Source organism: Panthera pardus, unplaced genomic scaffold, assembly GCF_024362965.1.
Source record: "Panthera pardus isolate Hobbes unplaced genomic scaffold, ASM2436296v1 HiC_scaffold_12, whole genome shotgun sequence".
Classification (NCBI taxonomy): domain Eukaryota; kingdom Metazoa; phylum Chordata; class Mammalia; order Carnivora; family Felidae; genus Panthera; species Panthera pardus.
Genome location: NW_026526677.1, coordinates 12867598 through 12889070, shown reverse-complemented (window position 1 = coordinate 12889070; position 21473 = coordinate 12867598). Strand labels below are relative to the sequence as shown.

Below are 21473 nucleotides of genomic sequence, written 5' to 3'. Positions count from 1 at the left end.
AAGTTACAAAGAAAACCTCATAAGCTTCTCTTGTCCTGGCTCACCTTTAGGCAGGACTATAGTGAAAATAACTACTTGAAACGTTACAGGACAGGTCCTGTTTTTATTTTGGTGATTTAATTTAAAAATTCCTGAAAAGTCTTTTGTGACCGTCAAAACTCCTGGTCATTTCAAAGCTTAGAGAATCTTGACTGCCACAGTTCTTTAATACAGAATTTTGTCTCTGGAAAGTAAAGCCCTTTTTTGGATGTAGCCAAAGGTGAGACAGTGGATGATCGAGGGATGAAAAAGCCTGTTAGAGGCGGACTGACTGGATGGATATGGCTGGCACTTTAATTTGGTATCTCACTTTGTCTCTTCTGTTTGTCAGAAGCAAAAAGGCTGTGCCCTAGTTTTAAATAGGCCTCCTCAGATACTAAATCTCCAGCAATTGACCAGAACCCATTATTTTCGCTGTCCATGACTTAAGTATATACGCTCTTGCTCTGATATCCTAGATTAAAACTCGCTGAACGAGTGGTTTTCCACCTACTGATCTAAGTAACAACCCTGGCTCATGGCAACAGATTTTAACTCTTCTGTGTCAAGTTTATTTAAAGTCAGATTACATTAGCTTGGGTTTTCTATTACATTTTGCTGGTTTAGGCTGCCTTTTTGTTGCTATCTTAGCTTAGAAATGTTTTCGAATCAGCCAAATAATTTAATTGTCTTAATTAAGGAATGAGGCAGTTCAAAGACTCCTATGAAGACGAGAAGAACATTTACCTTTGCTTGCCAGAGATTTAAAAAAAAAAAAAAAAATCACAGGCTTGACCAGGAATTAACCTTGTTGAACTACACTGGTGACTGTGGGTGCTTTTTCACTTGGCGACTCTGTTTCAATGCAAGATTGACTCAGAAGACAGTTGAGACTTAACTGGATTAACTCTTCAGTTGGAGCCTCATCCAGGTGCTTGGTTCTCGACACTGCGGGCAGAGTGTTATGTGTCTGCTGTAGACAGGTATTAGCAAGCTCTGCCTCACTTGTGACCATGCTCCCAGATCTTACTCTGGTGGTTTCCCTGCCTGCTAATGAGATAACATAATGATAAGACCCAAATTCGCTCTGATCTTTGAATGCCTTGGCTTAAACCCTGACTCACACAGAAAGGCACTTACCTCTTAATAGGCAGCCACAGTTCACCCAGTTTGATAAATGTAAATTTTTTTTCAAAAAAAAGAAAAACCCTAACAAATGAGACAATGTCCTAAATCAGACCAATTGCACAAAAGAGATGAAAAGAAAGCTTCCTGGGAGAGGAAGGGAGGTCCGTGAGAAAGCCAACCGGGCTGAGCCTTAACAAAAGCATGGCCCTTCTGTCATATAATGCGTTAATCTCAGTCAAGCACAGCAGGAGCTGGCTTCTGTCCCGGTTGCAGGGGATGCTCCCAAGGCAGTGTCCGAGCCTGGAAGGCAGCTTTTGTCAGGCAGGAAAAGCCATTCTGGTAGAGCCCTGTTAGCGGAGGCTGCTGCTGCTGCTGGCCTGAGAGCTGCCCACGCCTGGGTGGTCTGGGCTGTGTCGGTTCTGGGGAAGACAAGGAAGGAAGGGTAAGAACAACTAGGAAGTAGCCTTGGCCTTGATCAGGGCTGTACAGGAAAAAACCGATGTGCCCTGGGTTTTCAATCCTGGGTCCAAGCTGAGGCAAAGGCCTACTGGGGGCGGGGTGAAGTGGGGAGATTCCGGGGGGCTGCAGCAACAGGCCCCTACCCTACCTTCTTTTTCTTCTTCTCTTTCTTCTTCCTCTTCCGTTCAGGATCCTCCTCTTTTTTCTTTTTCTTCTTCTTGTGATCAGAATCAGATGGCGTTTCTGTAGGAGAGTATGTGCTTATCACCTGCAGAGCTCAAAATTCCTTACTGCTAGGAACTCAAAAGACCACAGGAAAACCTAGTCAAGGGCAACTGCTGTTCTTGTAGCGGCCAGAAAGCATAGGGAGGCACTGCTAAAGCACGGTTCCAGGTTTTTACTTGCCCAGGAGACCTACTTGCAAGGAACACTAATTACCTTTAGATCAGTTTCAGGAGAATTTGGGAGTCCAGGGCTGTGTAAGGAACCTCTCTGGCCTTTTAACTGAGGAAGGTCCAACCAGATCCAGGTTTTCTGGCTTTGAACAGAACTGCTTCTTACCTGGGGGGACAGGATCCTGGGTACGGCTCTGTTTGTGCTTGTGTTTATTCTTCTTCTTGGGAGGCTGAATATGCATCAGACGACACTGCTCTGGCAACTGAAGGAAGCAAAGGAAGGTCCAGGTGAGAAGAGGGAGGAGATCCCCTGCTCCCATCATCTGTTCTGCTCAGTAAGTTATGAAGGAACAGACTTGGACAGAAAAACCACCTCCATGCCTTTCAGGCCTCCCCATGTGCCTTCTTCCTCCCCAGGAGGGGACTCACCGGGCCAGTGTGGAGGCGAAAGCCAGCCAGCATGGTCCCTGTGATAGGATTAAAAGAGCCACCAAGAATAGGGGGCTTCTCAATGAGGGAGCGGAGGCTGCTGTTATCATGGGAACCGGGCAGATCAATCATCCCTGGCAGGTCAGGCAGGAAGTTACTTAGCTTCTCCTTCACCTTCTTCCCACAGAATTTATTATAGGAATGTTCCAGGTTGTAGTGTGTGATCAGATTGGTGCTGCCTGTCAGCTCAGTGCTACCTAGAGGACACAGGGAGAAGAACAACAACAAAAAAATCAGTCCCAAGAGAAATTTTTTTTAATTTATTTGAGAGAGAGCACGCGAGCAGGGGAGGGGCAGAGAGGGAGGGGGAGAGAGAATCTCAAGCAAGTTCTGTGCACGGTCAGCGTGCAGAGCCCGATGTGGGGCTCGAACTCATGAAACCGTGAGATCATGACCTGAGCCGAAATCAAGAGTCGGTCACTTAACCGACTGGGCCACCCAGGCGCCCTGAAGAATTTTTTTAAGAACCCCACAGGGAAAGTGAAGGACTGTAAAGAATCTTTTAGGTGAGCATTACAAAGATTTAAATTTATTTTTAAAGTAAAAAACAGCAAAATGAAATAACATACAATAAACACTAAAAAATATACTACTGTAGAATGGTAGGGTAGGTTGGAATGGGAAGGAGAAAAGTCGGCAAAAATCCAAACAGGGCACATGGAAATTGTTCTTCCCCAATGAAGGAGACACTCTCCCCTCCTTGCACTCACCGCAGTAGTAACTTACATGATCCTTACTCCAGGCTAAACACAGTTCCAAGTGCTTTTCACAGCGAGAAATTATACTCTCTGACACAAGCAGGATGTTACCTCAGAGCTCAACTAGAAGCAAGGTAAGGGCCAAATATGACCCAATGGCTTGAATGTCTCTGGTCAAGGACCCCTTTTTTTTTCTTTTTTTTTTAATAGCAAGAACCACTAATTACATAGGGAATAAATAGGTTTTTTTTTTTAAGCTACTGCTGCCTAACTTGTTACCACCGTCTCTATTCTTCCTAATTAAAGTATAATGCTTTGCCTAGAAAAAAGAAATGTTTGATTAGCAGCTGAGCAAACAGGATTCTCATCCTAGTCATACTCTATGCCTCAGTTTCCTCTTATCTCTGGAGTGGGGTAACAGCTCTCTTAAGCACACTTAATTTTTTTCAAGGTTTAAATGAAAACATTGAAAAGTATATTCTATAGATGCAAGGCACTATCAGTACAAATATTGCACGGCTGACCTTTTTCAAAGAATAGAAACTTATTAGTAATGTAGTAAGGATCTAGAGGCAAGGGTGGAGCTGTCTAGCCTGCCTGCAGTTTCATCTACGGTTATGACGAACACGAAGAATACAAATGACAAGAGTGGCTTGTTCATAATCATTCACTTGGAAAAACTCTGGCTCTGAACCGGGAGTCCCCTGAGGGCCGAGACCAGGTCTTTCCTGTTCATACCTGTGTCGCTGGTGCCCAACATAGTACACACTTCAGTGCTCAGTAACTATTAAGTGAGCAAGGTATTTTCCCCTCCATACCCCTAGGCCCTACCTTCTTCCCTTTTTTCTTTTTCATGCCAAACATTTCAGGAGTGGTCTACTGTAACAGCAGGGGACTCAGTGCCACAGTACTGCTCCTCAAAACTAGGCACTGCCTCCTGCCATAAGAGTGCCCTGCTTTCCCCACCCGCCCCGGTCGGCTCTCCTCTTCCAGGTGGTCATGCTCAAGGTTGAGGTGAGAAGGCACTCCTGCTTTTCTGGAACACTTTCCGCGTCCACCCAACTTCCCGTTTTGACTGTCAGTTCCACGAAGGTGATTTATAAATCTCTCCCTCCAGCCCTGACTCCCCTCCTAAAAACTAATCTTGCATTTCCAACTTCCTCTTAGTCAATTTCATGCGGATTCATTTTTTAATTTTGAATTAAAAAAAATTTTTTTAAGATTTGAAAAATTTTAAGTAATCTCTATGCCCCACGTGGGCCTCGAACTCACAACCCCAACATCAAGAATTGGATGCTCTTCTTTTTTAAATTTTTTTTTTTAACATTTATTTATTTTTGAGAGAGAGAGAGAGAGAGAGAGAGAGACAGAGCGTGAGTGGGGGAGGGGCAGAGAGAGAGGGAGACACAGAATTTGAAGGAGGATCCAGGCTCTGGGCCGTCAGCACAGAGCCTGACGTGGGGCTTGAACTTGGGAATGGCGAGATCATGACCTAGGTCAAAGTCTGATGCTTAACCAACTGAGCCACCCAGGCACCCCTGGATGCTCTTCTGACTGAGCCAGCAAGGCGCCCCCAGATTCATCTTTTTAAACTCGAAATACTCCCCACCTCACTCATGGCTTCTCTGTTTCAATACATGGCACCCATATTCTCCAGATATTTTTAGAAGCAGTACTACGCAGTTCAAAAATCTCAATGATGTACTATTACCCTAAGGAAAAAGCTCAAATTCCTTTGGCACTCACGATAAAACATATCTTACTGTAAGCTTTGGGGTGTGATCAACCACTACTCCCCTGTGCCAAATTCTGATCCATCCAAATGAGTCTCATCATCTCCTGAAAAACACGCTCATTTTGTTTCCTTTTAGGAAATTTGTTTTTATACTGATGTAATTATAAGACCATCTTTTCTAGTTTTCTTCACCAATATGAATTTTCCAGGTCTGGCTCAAGTGACAACTCTTTCTGTCATTTTGGATAGTAAACATTTTTAAAACCATCATGTAGTTTCTGGGTTTTTTTTGTTTTGTTTTGTTTTTAAAGCAAACTCTACCCCCAAAGTGGGGTTTGAACTCACAACCCCAAAATCAGGGGTTGCATGTTCTACCTACTGAGCCAACCAGGGCCCCCCATCGTGTAGTTGTTAGTTGTATGTGAGGCAGGACCACAAAGTAATGAGATTAGTTAGCCTTGACAAGTAATATAGACACTATCCTTAAACCACATATTTTATATCCCTAAGTAATATAAGCTCTCTAAAAGCAAGGACTAGGGGTGCCTGGGTGGCTCAGTCAGTAAAGCGCCAGACTTCAGCTCAGGTCATGATTTCATGTTTTGTGGGTTTGAGCCCCAATGTCGGGCTCTGTGCTGACAGCTCAGAGCCTGGAGCCTGCTTCAGATTCTGTGTCTCCCTCTCTCTGCCCTTCCCCCACTCATTTTCTCTCTCTCTCTCTCAAAAATAAATAAACATCAAAAACATTTTTTAAAAAAAGCAAGGACTAGACATATTAGTTCTCTCCCCTTCTCACCACATATCCAACTTCCTACATACCCAGCATTTGCCCAAAACCTATTCAATATCTCTATCAACTGACTGATACAAACAGGTACCATCAGAATAGATAAGGTTGGAGAAACTTCTGGTAGACATCGACCACTAACCAAAGGAAAGTCAATCTCTCTGTGCTTCAATTTTTTTTTCCAGCTATAAAATGCCTACCTCAAACAGCTTTTTTTTTTTTTTAATGTTTATTTTTGACAGCACGAGCGGGGGAGGTGCAGAGAAGGGGACAGAGGATCCGAAGCAGGCTCTGTGCCGACAGCAGACAGCCTGATGCAGGGCTAGAACTCATGAACTGTGAGATCATGACCTGAGCCAAAACCAAGAGCTGGATGCTCAACCGACTGAGGCACCCAGGGGGCCCTGAAAGGGCTATTCTAAGTATTAAACTCTATTACATACGTATATAACTGCATTGTGAACTTCAAGGCACTGTACCAATATGCATTATTATTTCTCTCAACTCTAGATGTAGCAGTAGGACTTGGGAGGAATTGAAAGGCAACTTGGGAGGGGCACCTGGGTGGCTCAGTCAGTTGAGCATCCGGCTTCGGCTCAGGTCATGATCTCACAGTGAATTCAGGCCCCACATCCGGCTGGCTGCTGTCAACTTCAAGCCCGCTTCGGATCCTCTGACCCCCTCTCTCTCTGTTCCTCCCCCACTCACGCACATACATACTCTCTCTCAAAAATAAACATTAAAAAAAAAGACACTTGGGAGATTGAACACATCCAAAATGACTCTTGATTTCCACCTTCTCAAACTTGTTCCTTCTTGGTCTCAGCACTACCATCCACCCAATTATTCAAGCCAGAGATTTACAAGTATTCTCAATTCTTCTCTACTTTTATTAAAGACTTATTTACTTATTTTTTTTTTTACATTTTCTTCTTATTATTATCATTAGTTTTAGTTTTTAGTTGAGAGAGAAAGAACGAGCGGAGCAGGGGCAGAAAGAGAGGGAGACAGAATCCCAAGCAGGCTCTGCACTGTCAGCGTGGAGCCTGAAGGGGCTCGAACCCACAAACCGTGACATCAGGACCCGAGCCGAAACCAAGAGATGGAAGCTTAACCTACTGAGCCACCCAGGTGCCCCTCCTCTCTACTTTTATATTCGATCCTTCGTTCCTATAAGCTCCACCCCTAACATTTATCCTGTATCTATCTGTTCACTTCTCTCCTCCACTGCTACTGCCTAGTCCAAACCGACGTCTCTTTCCTGGACTACTAAGCAGTAACTTCTGACTGACTTCCCCACCTCCACTTTCCATTCTTAATGTAGCAGCTTGAGTGATTAAAACAATTAGATCATGTCACTTTCCTGTGTGAAAATGGCTCCCCCTGAGGGGCGCCTGGCTGGTTCAGTCAGTAGAGCATGTGACTCTTGATCTCAGGTCATGAGTTTGAGCCCCATGTTGGGTATAGAGAGTACTAAAAACCAAACAAATAAAATGGCTCCCCCTGAACTTCAGATCAAAGTCCTCTGCCTGCCCTTCTCACCTTCATCTCCTGTAACTCTTTCCCTTGAACCTTCACTGGAGTCCAGCTGGTCTTCTGACTCTCAGATATTCCAAGCTTTTCCCCCACAGCAGGGCTTCTGACCTCCTTTCTTGCATCTTGATTTAGCTCTCCCCCTCACACATGGCTGACTCTTTACATTTAAGCTCAGAAATTATCTACTCAGAGAGGGCTTCTTTGATCACTCTAAAGTAGTTTCGCCTCCTCAATTCTTTACCAGTTTTTTTCCTGTTAGCACTAACCATTATCTGATGTTATCTAGGGTACTCTGTGCCTCCTCCTCTAAAATGTAAACTCCAGAAAAGGCAAAGATCTTGTCAACCCTATTCACAGCTGAACCTTAACGCATTTAGAACAGTGCTTGGTACATAGTAGGTGCTCCAGCAAAGCAAATTTTTGGTTCAATTCTAATCGCTCCTTCGGACAGATAAGGAAATGTGGAGGCCCTGAGTAGGACAGCAACATGCCTCAAACCAACAGCAAGTTTGTGGCAGATTTGGAAAACCTTAGGTCTGCAGGGATGTTAAATGAGGACTGTCGAGTTCCAAACTCAAATTCTGGATAATCTTTAGGCAACCATGAACCAGTATCAGGCACAGAGCCAGATATGGTGTGAAAGGTCACGGAAATTTATTCTCTGCCACCTCCCAATCCCTGCCAAAACTCACGTCACTCATCTAAAGGGGTGGGAATCCTCAGACCCCTTCCGACTCACTTAGAGCTCCAAGGTCCTGGCACGCGTTGCCTAGGTTACCTAACACCTCCGCCAGCCGGCTGAGAGCCACGCCCATCATCTCCTCACTATGATCTGATTGGCTGCTTTCGGCCGGGCCTAGTACTCACCTGGCAGCTCCCGCATTAGGTAGAAGGGACCACAACCAGCCGCTGACTTGTCGGCGCCGGGCGGGGCAGTGGCCGAGGTGGGCTGCGGGGCCGTGCCGGGGCCCCCGCCCGGAGGAGGGGGAGGCGGAGGTGGTGGCTTCCCTGGTCCGAAGCCGAGTGCGGTTGGGGGCGGTGGTGGGTCAGCCTGAGCTCCGAACAGCGCCGAGAAATTCTCCATCGTCTCCTCCACCCCGGCCCTGTCCCGGTGTCTGGCGTCGGTAGTTTTCATTGGACAATCCTTTCACGGTGTCCCGCCCCCTTCCTCAGGAGCCGCTTTTCATTGGGTGTTCTGCCTACCTTTTTCCTGCAACTACTTCCGTCGCTTTATGAGAACGTTCAGGAAGTGCTATCTAACCTAATTAAATTCTTCTCTGTAGTTCTCCGTTCGGGACAGTCGCATATCCAATAAAATGACTTAAGTGGAAAAAGCGACAGCTAGATCGACCAATAAGGTGTTAAATCCCTTTTAATTGCTTACCTGCAGCAGCGTCCAATGAGAGATCTACTTCCGGGCACAGAGGCGGTGCATCCGAGACTAGGCCCAATGGCAGTCTCAATGGTGAGAGAGGCGGGGCCGGACCTACAGACGCTGAAGAGCGGCGGGCGCCGCAAGGGCCGGGAAGATGGCGGTCCTCGCACCTTTAATTGCTCTGGTGTATTCGGTGCCACGACTTTCACGTTGGCTGGCCCGACCTTACTATCTCCTGTCAGCCCTGCTTTCTGCTGCATTCCTACTCGTGAGGAAGCTACCTCCTCTCTGCAACAGTCTCCCCACGCAACGCGAAGACGGCAACCCGTGTGACTTTGACTGGGTGAGCGGACCCCGCGACCTTGACTGTCCCTGTCCCCAGCGGTTGCATGCGGGAGCCTCGAGGTTCACCTTTTTGAGGATACCTGAGGTTCCCAGCCTGTAGCGGACCTACGGATTGTTAGAATGTAGGGCCTGGACCATCATCGAGCCTAAACCACTTCATGTTTAATTAAGACGGGAAAACAGGATATCCTGCACAGCAGGCTAGCTCTTAGTGTTCTTGAGTCCTGGTTCTGTCTCAGCATTCCTGCTGGCCAACAGCCGTACCCAAACTCTACACATTTACAGTGTTTTACAGGGCTGCCCATTATGTAAAGTCTCTTGACGAGCCAGTGAAATAAACAAGGCGGGTAGTAGTAGTATTCACGTTTTATTGATGAAGAAGTTGATCTCGGCGTGGTTAGGCGAGTTGCCAAACTAATCACTAGTGAGTCAGCTAGTGAGTGATTGCGACTTGAAACCACTGTTTTGGCCATAGCACCTGCACGCTCTTATCAGCCGTTTCTTAGTCCAATTAATATTTCCACAGTGGGCACTATCTGCTAGGCGCTTCCCTGCGTCCTCGGGATGTAAAAATGAACACAGTTGTTAGGTCTGTTAAAAAGGGATTGTAAAAAAACAAAACAACAACAACAACAAAAAAACAAAATTGTAAAGAACTCTATCTCAAGCCTCTTGCTGTACTTCCTGAGTAGGAGAGGAGAGACCGCTCAGAAAAATGACTTGAAGCTCTGTGCTCTCTCTCTGCTGTACAACAGCAGCTGTGTTCTGAGGGAGGAGGGTCAACCTGTGGTTTTGTCTTTTTCTCAGACCCCCAAATGAGTCTTGACCTTTACCAGAACCCACTCCTTATTTTTGTCCTCCATTCCTTGTTTACTCATTCATGTTTCCTCTGTCCTTAGTGTTCCTAATTAGCTCAAGTGTACCCATGCTACTTTAGAAGATCCTATTTTTATCTAATACAGTAGTCCATCTGTCCCCCTCCCCTGTATATCTGAGGCGAGTGGGGAGTAAATATTCATTGCAAGACCCCCAGTGGTTCCCTGAAACTCTGGATAGCATGGAGCCCTATATATATGATGGATTGTCCTATACATATATATCTTTGGTAAAGTTTAATTTACAATTTAGGTACAGTAAGAGATTAACAACAATAATGATAAAATAGGACATGTATAACAATATAATGTAATAAAAGTTATGTCAATGTGGTCTCTCTCTCTCTTTCCCTCCCCTAAAATATCTTACCATACTATACTCATCCTTCTGATGATGATATCGGATGATAAAGGGAGGTGAGATGAAGTGAGGTGAATGTCATAGTCACTGTAACATAGCATTAGGCTACTATTGACCTTCTGTTGATAAGTCAGAAAGAGGATGATGTGTTTCCCAACTGAGGTTGACCGCAGGTAACTAAAACCACAGATAAGGGAGGACCACTGTATTCTATACTGATTTAACCAAAATGGGACTCAAAGATACAAGACATAAGTGGGTAGTAGCAAAGATTTTAATAAGTGTAGGGACCTTTTATAGAACTAATTTCTTTGTATACTCTCCTTTAATAATATGCAAAATACTGGAGTTTTTGTATTTTACTGTTTCTCTAATAGAGTTGGGTTTTGTTTTTTTTTTTTTTTTTTTTTTTTTTTTTTTTTTTTACTTAGAGTTTATAGCCAGTGTTTGTTTTCCTGGAAAACCCATGTTTTACTGATTTACCTTGGTGACTGAGAAGTTAGGGTATTAAGGTAAATAATGTTAGCAATAACAGCTAAATAAAAATAAATAAATAACAAGAGGCACCTGAGTGGCTCGTCAGTTGAGTGTGGACTCCAGCTCAGGTAGTGATCTCACGGGTTGTGAGTTCGAGCCCCACATCCGGCTCGCTGTTGTCAGCCTGTCAGTGCAGAGCCGGCGTCAGATCCTCCCCACCTTGTTCCCCCAAAAATAAATAAAATATTTTCTAAAAAAGTAAACCTCAGATTTTCAGTGACTTAACAAAAGTTTATTTCTGTTTTATTAAATAAAAGGAAAGAATCAATCATTTTGCATTTTCTGTATATATTGTCTCCAGAGTACCCAAATAATTGCTAAGGGAATGTTGACTTCTTAATAGACAAATTTGAGCTAATAAATACAGAAGGACTGATAGAATTTAAAAATCATTTAGCAAGGATGCCTGGCTGGCTCAGTCTGTGGAGCATACGACACCTGATCTCAGGGTTGTGAGTTCAAGCTGTATGTTGGGCATAGAGCTTACTAAAAAAACCAGTCAACCAACCAAAAAACAGGTAGCAACCCCTAATGGAATAATAAACCTAGGCAACGATCATCTGTGGATGCTAAAACCATCTCTAAAGGGATGCCGAAGGTGGTGCTAGATACTCCACCAATGACGTATTTCTTGCAAAAGACATGGATTTCATTGTATGCAAGCCTCTAGGTTTCATTGCCACTTTATAAAAAACACAGTGGATAGAAAATCATCATCAGAAGAACACATACCATCAGTTTGCAAACAGCCAAATCCAGAAAGTGGGAAAGTTGACAGTTCATATGACTATCTTTTTTTTTTTTTTTAAATGTTTGTTTATTTTTGAGAGAGCTCTCAAGAGTGGAGGAGGGGCGCAGGGGAGAGGTGGGGGGAGCGGGGCAGAGGCTCCGAAGCAGGCTTCTGCTTGTCCGCAGTGATGGCGGCAAGCCCAGTGAGCAGCTCAAACTCGCAAACCTCGAGATCATGACCTGAGCCCAAGTGGGACGCTCAGCAGATTGGCTGAGCCACGCAGGCGCCTGGATGCGTGTTTTCGATAGATACATAGCCTAGGGTAAAAAGAAAGAATAGATAGCCTTTAGAGATAAAGGAAGGCCAGAGAAGCACATCAGCTAAATGTACTGTGTGGACCTTCCTTGCATGTTCCTTATTTGAACAAGCAACTGTACAGAGACAGTTTGAGATAACTGGGATCATGTGAATAAGGACCAAGTAGTAAATGACAGTAAGGAATTATTAATTGTGTTAGATATGACAATGCTATTTTGGTTTGTTAAAAAGAAAGAAAGAAAGAAAAGCAGGAGAAGTCCTGGGGAGCCTGGCAGGCTTAGTTGGAAAAGCATGCAACTCTTGGTTTTGGGGTTGTGAGTTTAAGCCCCATGTTGGGTGTAGAGATTACTTAAAAAAAAAAAACAAAACTTAAAAAAAAAAGGGTTCCTTAAAAAAAAAACAAAACCAGAAGTCTTTATCTGTAAGAGATACACACTGAAGTATTTATAGATGAAATGATAATAGTTAGAATTTGCTTTAAGTTTCTCCAAAACAAGTGGGTAGCATAGGTGAAATGGAACCGTTTCGGCAAAACATTACTGTTAAATCTGAGTAGTAGGGATTTATTAAAGTATTGTAGGGGTGGAAAATTAGTTTTCTTTACCTTTTTGAGGTCTTAGCTGAGACCCCTGTAATAAAAGACAGATTGAAAATAATTAAGAGGGGGGCCCCTGGATGGCTCAAGCATCTGACTCTTGATCTCAGCTCAGGTCTTGATCTCAGGGTCATGAGTTCAAGCCTCATTTTGGGTTCTGTGCTGGGCATGCAGCCTACTTAAAAAAAAACAGGGGCGCCTGGGTGGCGCAGTCGGTTAAGCGTCCGACTTCAGCCAGGTCACGATCTCGCGGTCCGTGAGTTCGAGCCCCGCGTCAGGCTCTGGGCTGATGGCTGGGAGCCTGGAGCCTGTTTCCGATTCTGTGTCTCCCTCTCTCTCTGCCCCTCCCCCGTTCATGCTCTGTCTCTCTCTGTCCCAAAAATAAATAAAAAACGTTGAAAAAAAAAAAATTTAAAAAAAAAAATAAATAAATAAAAGCAGTTAAAAGATAAAGTTTATTCATATGTATACCTCGTGTACATGGAGATACCCAGGGAAAATGAATTAACTCAGAAGTGGATTGGAACTCTGGCTTATAGGGGCACCTGGGTGGCTCAGTTGAGTGTCTAGCTTCAGCTCAGGTCATGATCTCACAGTTTGTGGGTTCAAGCCCCTCATTGGGCTCTGTGCTGCCGGCTCAGAGCCTGGAGTCTGTTTCGAATTCTGTGTCTCCCTCTCTCTCTGCTCCTTCCCCGCTCATGCTCTGTCTCTCTGTCTCTGTCTCTCTCTCTCTCTTTCTCTCTCTCTTTCAAAAATAAAAACATTAAAAATTTTTCAAAAAAAAAAAAAAAAGAACTCTGGCTCAACAAAGAGTAATACATTTTTGGAGAAATGACCGGACAAAGGAAAGAACTTTTAGGCTTCAAAGGGCAGCAAACTGTGGGAAGGTAAACTAATGGTAGATAAAGTCCCATTAGTTATGTTAGGTTCCTCTGGTGCTGTCTCCAGGCTGATAGGGTCTAAAATTGTCTCCGTTGATTAACTTTTGTCCTTCCTGGTAGAGAGGGTTGGAGGAACACCTTTAAAAATTTATGTCCTGCTTTTAGACACAGAGAGGGAGGGCAAGGAGCTTTTCTTTTAATTTTTTCCTATCTCTTTTTTTTTTTTTTAATTAAAAAAAAATTTTTTTTTAATGTTTATTTATTTTTGAGAGAGACAGTGTGAGCAGAGAGAGAGACAGACACAGACTCTGAAACAGGCTTCAGGCTCTGAGCTGCCTGATGCGGGGCTCGAACTCATGAACCATGAGATCATGACCTGAGCTGAAGTTGGATGCTTAACCAACTGAGCCACCCAGGCCCCCCATTTTTTAAAAAATGTTTTTAGTGTTTAATTTTGAGAGAGAGGGAGAGACAGAGTGCGAGTGGGGGAGGGGCAGAGAGAGAGAGGGAGACCCAGAATCTGAAGTAGGCTCCAGGCTCTAAGCTGTCAGCACAGAGCCTGATGGCGGGGCTCGAACTAATGAACTGTGAGATGATGACCTGAGCTGAAGTCGGACGCTTAACCTACTGAGCCACCCAGGCGTCCCAAGGAGCTTTTCTTACATCTATTCTAAATTGCTTTTAAGTCCAAAATTATTACGCAGAATAATCGAAAGTAGCATATTTTGGGGTGGCAGATTCTGCTACCTTTTAGTGTCCTCTCTACTTTTGTGTGTATTTGCAACTTTCCATAATAAAAGGTTTAAAACTAGGAACAAGCAGGCAGAACAACTAAAGGGGCAGCCGCTTTGCATTGTTGGTCTGGAACCCCAGTCTCACTCTGTTGCCTTATGGTCATCCTTGCATCATCCAGCCAGCAGACAAGACAGAAGGCTGAATGCAAGGCCACATGCTTTCTTTACTGCCTGGCACAGACATGGCACATCGCTTCCACTCACGCGCCACTCAGGAGTGCTGGTGCACAGTTCTACTTAGGTGCAGGTGGACAGAGAGCATCTCACTGCCAAGTACGCCCAGGAGGAAAGAGAAACTGGTTTGGAGTATACATAGCCAGTCTTTGCCATTGACCCACTCTGTTTTCAGAGAATATTCCTTACAGTCCTATCTTTGTTCTCCTGCTAGACCACAGTCCTTTTTTTTTTTTTAAGTTCATTTTTCCATATTTGCTAAGTCCCAATTCTAACCCAATTCCATTTGTGAAAACTCTTGCTCCTTTCTGCTCAGGATGATTTAGTAGGGTCTGTTGTATTCCCTGACCCCCACTTTACAGGTCTCTTTCTAAAGTCAGTTACTTTTTGTTGGAGATTGATGCTAAAAATCCAGGACCTAAGAGGTCCCTGAATCCCAGCTGTAAATCACAGTTGATTAGCTCTGTCTGAAATAGTGATTTGGGCACCTGTGTTGTAAACAGAAAGGTCTGGAAGCCCTCTCAGACCATCTAAGCTCTAGTTGCCCTGCCTCCCATGCTTTCTCTCACATGGTCCTTGTTATTCTTCACTGTGGTCTTTACTCTTTGAAATAACCTTGTTTGTTTCTTTGTTGTGATGATTGTCTGTCTCACAGACCTTCCAGTTGAGAAAGTGAGAAAGAACTGGGAGCCCAGGATCCTGAAAAAGGGCTTCTGAAGCTCTGAGGTCTCTGCCAGCTTTCAAATTCGGTCAAAGGTGCTTGGATTATCACTATGATTGTTGAATGGGGAGGAATGATTTAACATAAGCAATTCCCCCCCCCCCCCGCCCAAATGAAATAGCCAAATACTGTATTAATGAAATATTACAGAGAAGGTTTCCCTGGAAAAGTTTTATTCTGCCAGGGTCACGCTGAGTTGGTTATATTTTCTTAACAGTTTTTATATTTTTATTTAATTTTTTTATTAAAAAAATTGTTTTTAATGTTTATTTATTTTTGAGATGGAGAGAGACAGCACAAATAGGGAAGGGGAAGAGAGAGAGGGAGACACAGAATCCAAAGCAGGCTCCAGGCTCTGAGCTGTCAGACCAGAGCCCCGATGCAGGGGTCAGACTCATGAACCGCGAGATCATGACCTGTGAGCCGAGGTAAGCGAAGACGCTTAGTCGACTGAGCCACCCAGGCACCCCCAGTTTTTTTTTTTTTTTTTTTTTATTGACTTATTTTTGAAAGGGGGGGGGGGGAGAGAGAGAGAGAGACAAAGAATCCCAAACAGGCTCTGAGTTGTCAGCACAGAGCCCAGTGCGGGGCTCAAACTCACGAATGGTGAGATCATGACCTGAGCCAAAGTTGGATACCTAACTGACTGAGCCACCCAGGCACCCCTGTCTTACAGTTTTATATGGTACCAGGCTTTATGCAACTCTTTCATACCCATTATCTCATTTAATCCTCACAGTAATAGATATTACTAGATATTTGAACAAATAGATACAGTTCCATCAAGGAAACCAAAGCTCAGAGGTTAAGTGATCTGCTGAAAGACACCAGCCAGTTTGCGGCAGGGGTGGACCCTGACTGGTGGTTTTCCCACTACATCTTAGCTGACTGCAGTTATTTCCTTTTTTTCCCCTTTTCTTTAATGTTTATTTATTTATTTTGAGCGGTGGGGAGAGGCTGAGAGAGAGAATCCCAAGCAGGACCACTGCTTGGAGCAAAGACACCTAAGGCGGGGCTTGAACCCACGAACCGTGACATCGTGACCTGAGCTGAAATCAAGAATCTCTACCAACTGATGTTCAGCCAACTGAGCCTCCCAGGTGCCCCTCCGGTTCTTTTCTGTCTTTGCTGACACCATTCCCAGAGTGGAGCTCTGCTGGGTTTTCTTCCCTTTTTGGCTCCCTTCCCCACCCACATCATCTCTGTTTATGGCATTTCCTGTCACTTTGGTTCTCTTCCAGAGAGAAGTAGAGATCCTGATGTTCCTCAGTGCCATTGTGATGATGAAAAACCGCAGATCTAGTAAGTGTAGCCTGCACCTCAGCTTCTCGAGGTTGGGACTAATGCCCTCCGGTCGTACTTTCATTCTTATTATGCGAGGGGCATGATTTGGTGAAGGAGTCCCACATTCCGCGCCAAGGCTGAATTTGATCTTGAACTTTTATCCTCTCCCCCCTCTCCCAATCCAAAGTACCACAGGAAGAGAGACAAACGGGATATAGGAGTATGCAGCCCAGCCTGACCTGTGACATCTTTGTGTTTCAGTCACTGTGGAGCAACATATAGGCAACATCTTCATGTTCAGTAAAGTGGCCAATGCAATTCTTTTCTTCCGTCTGGATATTCGCATGGGCCTGCTTTACATCACACTTTGCATAGGTAAGGAGATTGGTTGTGGGACCCGAGTTCCGACCCCAAACATACCCTTCTTCTGTATGTTGTACCTCATGAACTACGTGTGTGGCTCAGGTGAGAAGAATCTACGGAAACTTTAGGAAGAGAGAAACATGTCCATGGTCTGTGTGTGTCCACAAAGTGTATTCTTTGGTGCCTGAAATCTTCGAGTCGGTTTGCAAGTAAATCCCCTGCCGAAGGCCTTATATGTTTCCTCTGACATCTTTTTTCTGGTTAGTGTTCCTGATGACGTGCAAGCCCCCCCTGTATATGGGCCCTGAGTACATCAAGTACTTCAATGACAAAACCATTGATGTGAGTGCTCTTTCCTGTTTCTTGGGTCCCTCGTGGGTGACCTTGTATCTGTGCTTTTTCCTCACTAGGAGGAGTAACGGTGCTTCAGAATGGAAGTCAAGGGCCCTGCGGTTCATTACCAGAGCTAGGGAGCGGTGCAGGGAGAGGGAAAGCCAGGGGGAGGAATCAGACCCGGGAGCCCGTGTGGTCCAGCTCACTGTTTCTTCCCTGTGTGTGGCAGGAAGAGCTGGAGCGGGACAGGAGGGTCACCTGGATCGTGGAGTTCTTTGCCAATTGGTCTAATGACTGCCAGTCGTTTGCTCCTATCTATGCTGACCTCTCCCTCAAGTGAGTACCGCAGAGGGTAGGGGAGGAAGGGAACTGAGGTGCCACACTCTCCCTCTCATTGTTTTTGGCCTTGATTTTTGCACATTGCAACCGAAGCCTTTTTTTTTTTTTTTTAAGTTAACTCATTTATTTTGAGAGAGAAAGCATGCACACACGCAAGTAGGGGACAAGCAAGAGATGGGGGGGAGGGAGAGGGAATCCCATGCAGGCTCCGCACGGTGGCATAAAGCCCGATGGGGGGCTCGAACTCACGAACTGAGAGATCATGACCTGAGCAGAGACCAAGAGTCAGTTACTCAACCCACTGAGCGAGCCACCCAGGTGCCCCAGCTAACGGCGTTTCTCCCCCCACCCCAAATATGTGGACTTCTTCCCTTGATCCATTCCCTTCTTTCACTATGTTAAATAATGTATTTTTCTCAGGTACAACTGTACAGGGCTAAATTTTGGGAAGGTGGACGTTGGACGCTACACTGATGTTAGTACACGGTATGTAAAGGCCTGGACAGAGGGTCTGAGCAATAAATCACTTTAAGTGACGTAGACAGATGCATTTACAGAGTACTTTCTGGGCCCTGTAGGTACAAAGTGAGCACGTCGCCCCTTACCAAGCAACTCCCTACTCTGATCCTATTCCAAGGTGGCAAGGAGGTCATGCGGCGGCCCCAGATTGACAAAAAAGGACGAGCTGTCTCTTGGACCTTCTCTGAGGTATCTGAAAGAGCGAGCGAACGGTTTGGAGAAGGGTGTGGAACAGTGGTAGGCTTTGGAGCTCCACTCTGATTCCTGGCTCTGCCACATGCCCCCTAGTTTTGAGAGAGGGCACTCGTTACCAGATTTAATTCATGAATTCATTCAGCAAATTTGTTGTGCTTCTCCCGTGTGCCAGAATTGCTAGTACTGGGGAACCGTTATTAGTTACGATTCAGTCTCAAAGGCCCTCGTACCCAGTCTGTAGGCCTGTGGATCACAGGGTGGTTTCGTAGAGTACATTACAAGTGTAGCTGTAATTCTTGGTACAGTGATGGTCACATAACAGGTACTTAACTAACTGTACAGGGTTGACTTTTCCAGTACCCAGAAAGGGAGAGTTAGGTTAGAGTTGGTTGTGTCCTCTCCTTCCTTCTCTCCTACACTGTGTTTAAATATTTCTGACTTCCTAGTAAGAACTCTCCTTTCCAACTGGAACCCTAATGTGTGCACCTCTTTTGTGCAGGAGAATGTGATCCGAGAATTCAACCTGAATGAGCTGTATCAAAGGGCCAAGAAGCTATCAAAGGCTGCAGATCACATCCCTGAGGAGCAGCCTGTGGCCCCAACCACCGCGGAAGTGCCAGAGGGGGAAAGCAAGAAGGACAAATAGAATCCCTGCCTTCTCAGTGCTTCCTCACCTTTGAGGCCCTGCCACCTTTGAGGCCCTGCCCCTTCTGTAACCACAGGCCCTGCCTGAGGCCTGGGCCTCTTATTTATGTTTCCCCTTTGGCTCTGCCTCAGTCAGGCAGGGTGCTGCTTCTGATTTTAAAGAGGCTTTCAGGGAATTGACAGGCACCCTCCGGGAAGGCCTCCACTGCTGTGGCCAACTTTCACTGGAAGAAGGGAGAGATCTCTGATGATGGAGGAGGAAATGCTTGCCTTCCAAGCTTGGGTCCGAGTATCAGCTGCTGTCCACCACTCACATGTCTCCACCGTGCGGTGTTTTCATCCTTCCTCTTAGTGGACCTGCACAGTCTGCCTAGATTATATTAAGCCTAACAGAAAATGCCTAGGTATGGAGTCTGCACTAGGATTTTTTCCTCAAGGACCCTTACTTCTTTAGGCATTTCTGGCTTGGTCTGTGGCCTTCATTAATAAGGCTAACTTTGTCATTGGTCCCCAGGAGAAACCTTTAACCACTGAGCTTACTCATTGGAGATAGTTTTGAATAATCCCCCTAATTTTTGGAGTTTGGGAGGAAAGGGAATAGGTTTGAGACGTTCCTTTGTATGGTGGGGCTCAGGAGAAAGCCGCCCTTGGGCAGGTATGAGGTTTCACTTAGTCTCCTACCTACTCCCAACACCCAGTTGATGGTTTTCAATAATAAAGACTGGGATTTCCTTTTGATTGCGCCTTTGTGTGTTCCTAGCCTATTAGAAAGGCCTGGCAACTGCAGAGGAAGTGTGTACCTCACCCGCCTGGCATTGGTTCCCAGGATCCGGGAGAGTTGGGGAAGACTAGTTTCCATAATCTTAGAGTCCTGACCTCGCCAAGTTAGTTTGTGGGTTTGGTTTGGGATTGGTGCGCGGGTTCCCGAGGAGGAGGTGGGGCGTGGGGCACGCTCTTTAACCGGACGGATGGTTACAGAAAGGCCTGTGCGAAGCCCGGCTTGTTTTCAGAGCTACCTAGTCGGCGATCCTCCCGAAGTGCGGTGGCTCGGTCGGGTGCTGCCTGTACCTTACCCCGCTCCGCGGGCAGTGGTTGTGCCCAGGGAACTTTTTCCCCTTCCCCACCCCCGACCGTGAGCAGAATGGTTGTGCCCAGGGAGCCCCCCCCGCCGGCTCCAGCTGGGTGGTTGCGTTGCGCCCGGGGCCCCACCCCCACCCCCAGGCCGCGGGCTGAGTGGTTGTGCCCAGAGAGCCCGCCTCCAGGCCACGTGTGCGCCCCGGCCACGCTTTCCGCAGCGAGGGAGGGGCTTGGGCCTGGCGGCGGGTTTTCTGGTCTGTGGTTTGGGGCTCGAGCGGCGGCGGCCGGAGTCCTCGCCCCCTCGGTGTCCGAGTCTCCACCCTATTCCCCCCAGGTCGGCCCGGCTCCCGGCTCCATGGCTTCCCGCGGCAGGAAGCGGAAGGCCGAAGCGGAGGTGGTCGCGGCGGCGGGGAAGCGGGAGAAGCCGGCGGGCGACCGGAAGAGAGTGGAGGAGGCGACCGTCGTGATCGAGCATTGGTGAGGGGCCTGGAGAGGCACGGGGAGGCGGGCCAGGGCACACCGAGGCCCCGGCCTCTGAGCTTCCCCGCCTCTCCCTAGCACGAGCTGACGCGTCTACGGGCGCAACGCCGCGGCCCTGAGCCAGGCGCTGCGCCTGGACACCCCGGAGCTTCCGGTGGAAGTGAATCCTGCCAGGCCTCGGAGGGGCAGCTTCGAGGTGACGCTGCTGCGCCCAGACGGCAGCAGTGAGTGGGCGCCCGGGACCGGGGGCAGGCGGGAAGCGCCGGTCTCAGACCGCCGGCACCTCGGGATGTGGGGGGGGGGGGGGGGGGGAGAGGCTGGTGCATGACGAAGTGACTTCGCTCTCGGTCTTTTCCCAGGTGTGGAGCTCTGGACTGGGATTAAGAAGGGGCCCCCACGCAAACTCAAGTTCCCTGAGCCTCAAGAGGTGGTGAAGGAGCTGAAGAAGTACCTCTCGTAGGGTGTTTTGAGCAGAAGTCCTCACGCTGAGGTTTGAAGGGGGCGGGAGGGGTGGATTGTGGCTATTTGCGAAGCAGCCCTCCCTCTACCCCATATCACACGAGATCTACCGCTCGTAACTCTTCTTGCTCTCAGGATGTCCCCTTATTACTGGTAGGAAAGCTAGAAGTCGGCAATAAAATTGTTTCTTATCAGTGTGCTTTTGGCTAAACTGCACGTTTCACTGTCCTTGAGCTAAGTCGTAGGATGCTGATGGTAATGTAAATGACCCTATAGAAATGCAATTTGTGCCCTTGGAAGATGCGGTTGTCCTTCTCTTGATCCCGTGGGAGAACCACTGTACTGTCACTCCTGGCCCCAAGGATCTGACTGGTTTTTTTATCCCTAATGCTCCTGCATGTTGTCAGGCACTGACAGCTGACTGATGAGCTGAGTGAAATGCGGCGGTAGGATGCAATCCTTGAACTCTCCTGGGTTTGTGGGCTCCAGGGTGGGGGGCACATCTTTCTCAGGCTTTAGGATTGCCTGGGCCCCTTCTCTAACCCTTTTTTCCCTTCTCACGTTCACAGCCTTCGGTCCCTGGTGACGTTTGGAGCATTTATGACGGGACATGGCCAAACTTCAGTCATGTGCCTGAAGCCCTGGTTTCTTCCCCTCCAGAAATGATGGTTCAGTTGTGAGGCAGCCCTCTAGTAAGGCACTGAAAAGTTCTTGGATTTGGTTTGCCTAATAAAAATTGAAACAAAGTATTTGAGTAATAACTTGATGTTATGGTATTAGATGGACAGAGCTCAGCCTTTTGTGGTATTGGCTCCCTTTCTGTTTTTC

General features: G+C 46.6%; 3 protein-coding genes across 4 annotated transcripts; 2 read left to right on the top strand and 1 right to left on the bottom strand.

The window, feature by feature from the left end:
- Positions 1–83: 83 nt before the first annotated feature.
- MED19 (mediator complex subunit 19) lies at positions 84–8382 on the bottom strand. Its single transcript, XM_019414452.2, has 5 exons — positions 8113–8382; positions 2430–2686; positions 2167–2263; positions 1754–1848; positions 84–1565 (listed from the first exon to the last, which is right to left on the bottom strand). Exons 1-5 carry the CDS (start codon positions 8378–8380, stop codon positions 1497–1499), a joined length of 786 nt encoding a protein of 261 aa, XP_019269997.2. The 5' UTR covers positions 8381–8382; the 3' UTR covers positions 84–1496.
- Positions 8383–8729: 347 nt separating this feature from the next.
- Positions 8730–19367, top strand: TMX2 (thioredoxin related transmembrane protein 2). 2 transcript variants are annotated; one of them, XM_019414451.2, is made up of 8 exons: positions 8733–8963; positions 16193–16253; positions 16497–16610; positions 16864–16940; positions 17161–17267; positions 17691–17756; positions 17849–17978; positions 18484–19367. In XM_019414451.2, the coding sequence occupies exons 1-8, from the start codon at positions 8775–8777 to the stop codon at positions 18628–18630; spliced, it is 891 nt and encodes a 296-aa protein (XP_019269996.2). In that variant the 5' UTR covers positions 8733–8774; the 3' UTR covers positions 18631–19367. The 2 variants fall into 2 exon arrangements, with proteins under 2 accessions (XP_053755661.1, XP_019269996.2); XM_053899686.1 differs by lacking the exon at positions 18484–19367 and having other exon boundaries at positions 8730–8963; positions 17691–17745; positions 17849–17941.
- A 528-nt stretch (positions 19368–19895) lies between these two features.
- Positions 19896–21394, top strand: SELENOH (selenoprotein H). Its single transcript, XM_019414453.2, has 4 exons — positions 19896–20183; positions 20265–20410; positions 20546–20676; positions 21215–21394. Exons 1-3 carry the CDS (start codon positions 20062–20064, stop codon positions 20644–20646), a joined length of 369 nt encoding a protein of 122 aa, XP_019269998.1. The 5' UTR covers positions 19896–20061; the 3' UTR covers positions 20647–20676; positions 21215–21394.
- Positions 21395–21473: the final 79 nt, after the last annotated feature.

Coding starts and splice junctions, on each gene's coding strand:
- MED19 (XM_019414452.2), bottom strand. CDS start 8,380: ATGAAAACTACCGACGCCAGACACCGGGACAGGGCCGGGGTGGAGGAG. Junction 2,687..8,112: donor CCTAATGCGGGAGCTGCCAG/GTGAGTACTAGG, acceptor TGTGTCCTCTAG/GTAGCACTGAGCTGACAGGC. Junction 1,849..2,166: donor CCAGGATCCTGTCCCCCCAG/GTAAGAAGCAGT, acceptor ACTCTCCTACAG/AAACGCCATCTGATTCTGAT.
- TMX2 (XM_019414451.2), top strand. CDS start 8,775: ATGGCGGTCCTCGCACCTTTAATTGCTCTGGTGTATTCGGTGCCACGA. Junction 16,254..16,496: donor GATGAAAAACCGCAGATCTA/GTAAGTGTAGCC, acceptor TTTGTGTTTCAG/TCACTGTGGAGCAACATATA. Junction 16,941..17,160: donor TCAATGACAAAACCATTGAT/GTGAGTGCTCTT, acceptor TGTGTGTGGCAG/GAAGAGCTGGAGCGGGACAG.